The 7640-nt window shown below is 42.9% G+C and overlaps 1 protein-coding gene across 1 annotated transcript; it reads right to left on the minus strand.

Moving 5' to 3' along the window:
* Window positions 1–291: 291 nt before the first annotated feature.
* On the minus strand, window positions 292–894 carry LOC115834691 (uncharacterized LOC112577592 homolog). The gene has a single exon (XM_030810109.1). The coding sequence runs from the start codon at window positions 892–894 to the stop codon at window positions 493–495; it is 402 nt and encodes a 133-aa protein (XP_030665969.1). The 3' UTR covers window positions 292–492.
* Between the last annotated feature and the right edge of the window lie 6746 nt (window positions 895–7640).

Consider the following 7640-nt stretch of genomic DNA (forward strand, 5'->3'; position numbering starts at 1 on the left):
CACGCAGCTCTCACAAAACAGATGTGCTTCCCAAGTGTTCCCGTCTTACCCCTCCATGAGGGTTGTTTGTTTTGCTTTTCATTTAAAGCCAAGAATTTGATGCATTTCTTTTTGTCTGATTCAACTTTCATTTACTAAGATGGACCTGCTAATAGACCTAAATATTAGTAAATCATATAAAGCATGGATGAGATAAAAGGGTGTGGGTGTGTGTATAGGGGTGTGCAAGTGTGTGCGTGTGTGTGTGAATTTAGGGGCACATCAATTAATACTTCTCAAAATAATCTTCCCATATATCATTTAATCCTCACCAAAAGCCCCAAAAGAAAACATTATTACCCTAATAATACAGAAGGTGAAACTGAGGCTCCAAGATACTAAATAACATGCCACAGATCACAAAGGTGGTAGACACTGTATCCAGGGCCCAAGCTCTGACAGTCAGATTCCAGAGCCTGTGGATTTTCTGCCACAGCACATTCCACTGGCTCGCTAGACCAGGGCCTTTTCCCTCCAGAAACACCGTCCAGGGAGTGTGTTGGCATCTCTACTGTCTCTTCCCATCACCATCTGCATCACCAGCCTATAGATCTCACATTCATCCAAGCACTCACTACTGACACCACAAGAATGGCCAACCCTTGACATCCAGGGAGCAGCTTTGACCACATGGGTGAAGCAGTGGGGTCTGGCTCCACAGGGGTCCGATGGTCTTCTGTGCTTAGTACCTATAGCCAATTCTATAGACGTATCTTGCAAGGCCCATGCATCAGTTACCAGGATCATGCACCCATTTTGTAGCCGGAACAATGTCCTATCTCCCATCAGCAATTGATGGCACACACAGAGAGGTATGACCAAACCCAGCAGCCATTCATTGTTTAGTCTACCCATTTGGCAACATTTTCTCCTGCAAGAGCAAAAAGACCATCTTAGGTGTGTGTTCAAGTCACTGACACTGAGAGAAATCGTCCCTGTGAAAGCTCTGGGGCGCCCTGAGATTCCACCCATCTGGAGCAAAAGTACCACATTTGCAGATGCCTGTGGTTTGCCTAATTACATTTTCACAAACCCTTGGAAAGCATTGAGTGCTTCAGCTGCACCACGCGTGTGGCTTAATGAGGTTTCGGAACCCTATATTATGAAATTGTCACAGGTTATTTGTCAGAGGGCAGCTGCCTTGGAATATAGCAGACTTAAAATTTGGGGTCCCCACATTTTCATAACAATTCTTTGTTAATTACAAAAATACTACATAATTCCAATTACATGCAACAAGTATTTTCAGAGCATTCATTTCAAACACCCCTGAGTTTTCAGATTTTTGTGGAAATCCGAGCATTTGTTGCTCCTCTGAGCATCCTTGAGGGACTGAAAAGTGACAAAAAGAAATAATGGTTTCCTAATAAACAAGAGACCTTGAAATGAATTAATCTACATTGATTTCTTTTCCCTGTAGCTGTATTAACTACTGTATACTCTAATGCTTACCCTTCTCACAAATTGTTTTTATTCTACTCTTTGCGTTGATTATTTTTAAAGTGTATTTAATGTAAGCACTATCATCACTTGGTTATTATGGGACTGATGATGTCATGAGTGGATTATTCTTGCCCTTTCCTGGTAGGTTATTTCCCCTCTCTTATTTCTCTTTCTGGCTCCTTGCTTTGTAATCCCGCTGTTGCTAATTATGAATTCTCTACACCAACTGGAGCATAACCACAGCCCCTACAGTCCCCGCTTAGGCCTAATAACACCCCTCTTGCCAAGTGGGCCTCCAGTCACCTGGAGCCATCAGGCCTCACTTAGAGCCTGGGCTCAGCCTCTCCAGGTGTCAGGAACTCTCACCTGTAGCAAGTGAGGCCCAGAAAGCAACTTCTATCCTGCTGTGTCCAAAGGCCACATGGCCTGGGGGTTAGCGAACGCTCATTATTTAGAGAGCTTCTGGATCTTTGGGGGAGGGGTATGTGATTGTCCAAATTCCTCCTTTGTCCTGCTGTAGGGAGAACACAGCCTGCACGCTAGAAAACAATGAAATTAATTTATTATTCATGTGCACTGTACAGAATTTGGAAAATGCGGAAAAATAAACACATACACAAAATATTTGTAACGACATGAACCAGAGATAACCCCAGGCTTTAACCTCTGTATATATGTCTATGTATATTTAATGAAAAGGGATTATATCATTATACTGTTTTGTTGGCTGATTTTTAAAGTTAACAACATATTATTAATATTTTCACATTCCATGGAACATTATGCCAGATGACTGCTAAATAGTGCATTGTATAAATATATCATTATATGTAATACTTAACCAATCTAACGTGGCCTTTTTAGGATGATTTTTTTTTTTTACTGCAAATTATGTGTAATATAAAAAGATTTCCAAGGATATTTGCACATATCTAGTTATTTCCTTATTTATCATATAAATATTTTTATAGATCATGTTTATATGATAATTTTCTAGAATTGGAATTGCTGCATCAGAAAGTAAGTTTTAAAGTGAGGTCTGTCTTCTTGACCTGGTTCTACCAGTTCTGCTCCTGGTGGCTAGGTTCTCCTAGTGCTATTTTCTGCTGCTCACACCACGTTGAGCAGAGTTGTATGGAGGTGCTCTTAGAAACGCAGGTTCCGGGCCGCTCACCCCCATTTCTGGAGCTGCAGCCGAAAGGTCTGCATAGCTGATCTTCTCCGTGGCAATGCTTAGGAGCAGGGAAGTTCATGAACCACCCAAGCTTCCATGGTCCATAACCCTGTTGAGTTAAATATGTACCTGGGGTTTGTTTTAATGTCAGGTATGGTAAGACGGCAGATGCAGAAATGACTGTTGTGAGGAAGTCTGCACTCACAGATCCCCACAGGCACGGGGATTTTAAGCCCCACCATGCCGGAAAGACCAGGGATGGTCAGGAAACAAGAGGATGTGGGCACCGTGTGGCTGGGAACTTTACTGGGATTTACAAGGGAAGGAATAAGCGAGGCAGGGTAAGTAAGCTGAGTAAACTTAGTATTGGGTACTTTAAATTATTCGAGCGGCCCAGTGCTATAAAGGTGGTCTCTAGTTGTCAGGTCCCTGGCCCTGGGGTGACATAGCGCAGGGGAAATATTGGTTTGATGAGTGAGAGTTTGATGAAAGGGTTGGTTGGGGGTGTGAGCTCTAGACTGGTTGGTTTATCAAAAGCATGCTTACAGGGGAATTGTTTGCTATTTCTAGGAATTAGGTAGCCCTGGAAGGGACAGTCTCTCCAGCATCAAAGCCCCAAATGCCAGAGTATCAAGAATACAGAAAACAAAATAGAGTTTAACCCTCTATCTACACTGAGCCTCTGCTCAGAACTCCCAAGGCCACTGCACCATTTCCTCTTTTGATGACAGCTTCCTTTGGAAATAGGTATTCACTAGAATTGAATTAGAATTTTGCCAGCCTCTCCTGCCTGATTACAGCTCCTCGCTCCCAGAACCCCTAGCAGCTGGCACTAGACTCAGCTGCCTGTAACTCGCCCCTGAAGCCTCCTGACACCCAGAATGAGTTCCTATCAGAGTCAGCCTCCAGCTTACAGAAGAATAGCTATGACTGCTGAATTTGCTTCTGTGTCGGTTCACCTAACACTAGGCACAAAAAAGCTAAAACACCCAAGATCAAAACAGGTTTCCTTACTTGCAGCACCCTCTATGTAGAGGTCTCCTGGGGGGAGAGGCTGAAATTCTTGGCAAGATCCTATTTATGAATTAGCTGTGGATCTCAAATGCCCCTGCATCCATATAACTTCATTAGTATGGAATCAAAAATTGCTTCTAATTATGGAATGAATGTTTTTTAAACGAGAGAAGAAAATGAGTTTTTATCACAATCCTTGTTATTTCCCTTTTGTAGGGAAAATCTAAAATTGGATCAAAAAGAAACAGAACTGTGAGCTTCCGACAGTTCTTCTTGTGATTGGATTACTAAATATTATTATTTCTATTCATAGTTTACATTGCTGCTGATAGAGCTGTTATTACCGAAAAACAAAAACACAACAAAAACCCTTTGAAATCTTCTTCGGCAAATTCTCTCAATAGGTAGGCGTCTTCCTATCTACTCTCAATTCTTTTCTGAGAGGTCGGCTAATTTTACCTTTTAAAATCATTGATATTTAAATCCACTGGTTTTTTTTTAATGTTTATTTACTTGCCAAGAATTGTCCAATCTTTTCTTGAGCACATCAGTAAAAATGTTCTTCTCTATTGTTGAGGCAGCGACTGTTCTCTGTAGTTGGAAATTACCCCACTGGGGAGAGAGGGGCACCCTCCCCTTCATGGGCAGCCCCTGCGTTTTATCTTTCTGTTTGTGAGCTGTGTTTGTTCCTGCATCACCCGACTCCCCTCCCATCTGTGTGCTGGAGCTCAAAGTTCCCTGTGTAATCAGCCTTCCCGAGTGACCCCGTGCCCTTCCCAAGCGCGGCAGCCCCGGACCTGGGGGAGACGCCAGTACCATGGCTCCAGGGAGCGTGCTGCTCATCAGCCCTCTCGGAGCTGGCAACTCAAACACTTGCCCCTTCGTGAACAGGCAACAGGTGACCAGGCCCCAGCAGCCCGTGAGGCCTTGATAGAGCTCTTTTCACTGTTCACTGATGTCTTACTGCGTGCCAGGCTGTCCTGGAGTTTCGTTGACGTACGCCACATAGGCACCGTTTGTCTTTCCAAGGCCCTGGAAATCTGCTTGTTCTGTTCCAGCCCTGCGGGCCAGGCGCTGGGCTGGAGCCATCTCTGTGGCTCCCTTCCCACCACTGCATGTAAATCAGGGCATCCAAGGAGTAGCAGAGACCGTTTTAAGCAGTCTCTGGAAGCTGGGTTTTGATGTAGTCATGTCCTCGTCAGAGATCAGCTTCTCTTGTCCTTTTGTACACAGGTGAAAAATTCTAAGAACAGTAGCCCCAAGAAAGCTTTTCTTTCTCCCTGCCCCTGCCAATATTCTCCCTGGATCGCTGGTGTTTCTTCTGAGCCCGACGCCGCACACTGGGGCCGCCCCTGCCGGCTCGCTTTGTTCTTTTGATGGCCACATGAATGTAGATTCCTGTCTATTTCAGCTGAGCTCTCTTTACAGACTTTTCTAAAATGTTAAATGCTGAACTCTAGCCAGCATGATGCCGTTTCATTTTGCTTCAGCCCAGACCCAAAATACTAAAGCTCCTACAAAGACATTCAGACTGTGTTTCAGAAAGGAGAGAAATAAATACAAGTTTTAGAACACTTTGCAGGAGTGAAAGTTAGATCTTTGCAAAGTCAGTATTGACCTGTGTTTAGAATGGGTTGAAAGATAATACAAACTGGATTCAACTACTGAAAATGTTACAAAAAGTCTCAGACATGCCATTATTCAGAGTTTCTAAAATGGCAGGGATAGGGCTTTTATCAGGATTTCTCCCCACTTATAAAACGTGTATGGTCATGCCAGAAGGAAAAACGTGAGAGCAGGATCACATCTTCTATCTGATGCGACCGTCTCTTTCTTTACAATCATCTTCATATTTGGCTCTGTGAACAGCGACAGCAATCATGTCAGCTGCTTGTTCTGCAGTAAAAAATGTTCTGCATAGGTTTCAGTTGTAAACAGGTCATCCATCTCCCACGTGGTCAGAAGGGGGTGTTCTCCCAAATTGGTACAAGGCTGATTTCTCTGTCTCCTCTAAAAGAATTTACATGCTCAGAGAAATCTCTCTGGCTCATCTGCTGCATGTATGGAAATGTGTGCACATGGAAACAGAACATATTTTATCCAAGCAGGTTGTGCTAAAACTAAGTGACATTCAGGGGCCTGTGCCCAGGCAGGAAGGGAGTAGAATGCCCTTCATGGGGTTGAGGGTTTGTTGTAACATTTTGTTTCCTATTCTATGGTTTGGGAAAAAGAATGGGCAAAAACGGGTTACAGGAGGAAGCCTGCTTTTCTGGAGCTCACTTGTTGGTTGCCTTGCAATGCAGAATAACTTTCGTTTGGGGAAATAGGAACCAAAGGCTGGAAACCTGGCTTTTGCAGGCCCCTTTTGAAACGTGGAAGGGCTCTTCAACTTCCGAAGGTTTAGGAGGGGGCATTCTTGTCTTTACCACCCAACCAGGCTGGCCTGTAGGTATTTTTTGATCTGACATCCTTATTTCTTTATATTTTGTTTGGACTCTGGGCTCAGTAGTGCTCTTCTGAGGACGTTCATATCCATGTATCCAGGAAGTAGAGCAGTTGCATTTTGAACAAAGGGCTTGAATACAAAACAAAACATCTATTTTTGGACAGGTAAGGTGGCTCACACCTGTAATCTCAGCATGTTGAGAGACAGAGGCAGGAGGATCCCTTCACCCCAAGAGTTTGAGACTAGCCCGGGCAAAAAATTTTTAAAACATTAGCCAGTTGTGATGGTGCATGCCTTGTAGTCCCAGCTCTTTGGGAGGCTGAGGTGGGAGGATTGGTTTAGGAGGATTGGGAGGCTGAGGCTGCAGTGAGCTGTGATTGCACCACTGCACTCCAGTCAGGGTGACAGAACGAGACTCTGTTTCAAACACCCCAAAACCATGTATTTTCTAACACTATGGCTGTGATAACCTACCTTATTATAGCATATTCCATTTTTTCTTTTTTCCTATATATTATACTAATAAGAAATGTGTTGAATAATGATGTTCTTTTTTATGATTTGTTTAAAAATTTTCAAATTCAACAAATCATTAATATTTATATAATACACTAAAATTGGTGAGATACACTTCATCAGATGCTTTGCATGTGACTACATAAATTTTGTTTTCTCTAGGCATTGAGTGAAGTGCATCATTGCTACTTAGGGAATCACAGTGATTCACATTCTGTGGGAATACCCTTGCGTAGAGGTCCCTCTCTGTCCAGGACTTACACAGTGTGCCCTGTTAGAGCCGTGGCTCACATGCTGAGCTTGAAAATGACCACTCACTGTGGAGAATGGCAGTTTTGCTGGCTGAGTACTGAGACCCCGTCAGGAAGTCGAAGGCAGCCGAAGGAAGGCAGGGGCGCACATGTGATTGATGCACAATTTTTAAAGAAGGGTTAAAGAGTTTCAAAATGTTCAGTAACAGATAGGATAGACTATTTCTTTTATGAACTTCCTCATATCCCCCCATCTCCTTTTCATGTTGCCTGATTCAGTCTAAATTTGGAATGGTAGAAAGACAAAAGAGGGAAAGCAAGTATGTCTAATACTTGGATTGTATTTTGACAGATAATTCTCCACAGATACCTGGACTGTCTGTCTGGCTGCTACTTGGCTTCACTTCACAATATCCTCTGAAGAGCGACTCATCAAGACCATCATTTTAAAAGATAAAATGGAACGTCTTCTTACATCGGAAGAAGGAAATGTTTGTCTCTCAAAGTTGCTTTCTATACGGGGCAAAGTAGCTACATCTAGTGTTTGAAGTGCCAAACAGGATTAGGAAATTAATAACTTTTTATCCATACAAGAGAAAATGTGATTGTGAACAGCTTCACAATGCTTGATTTTCAGCAGTTTAAATGGAATCTAAATTGCATGCAATAAATCAGTGACATCTTTGATTCATTATAGATAATTAAGAGGAACCTCTTCTGTTTATTGGTGCTGATTCAGAGCAAACACCATAATCTA

The sequence above is a fragment of the Nomascus leucogenys genome, chromosome 4, assembly GCF_006542625.1.
Source record: "Nomascus leucogenys isolate Asia chromosome 4, Asia_NLE_v1, whole genome shotgun sequence".
NCBI lineage: Eukaryota > Metazoa > Chordata > Mammalia > Primates > Hylobatidae > Nomascus > Nomascus leucogenys.

Coding starts and splice junctions, on each gene's coding strand:
- LOC115834691 (XM_030810109.1), bottom strand. CDS start 894: ATGGGTAGACTAAACAATGAATGGCTGCTGGGTTTGGTCATACCTCTC.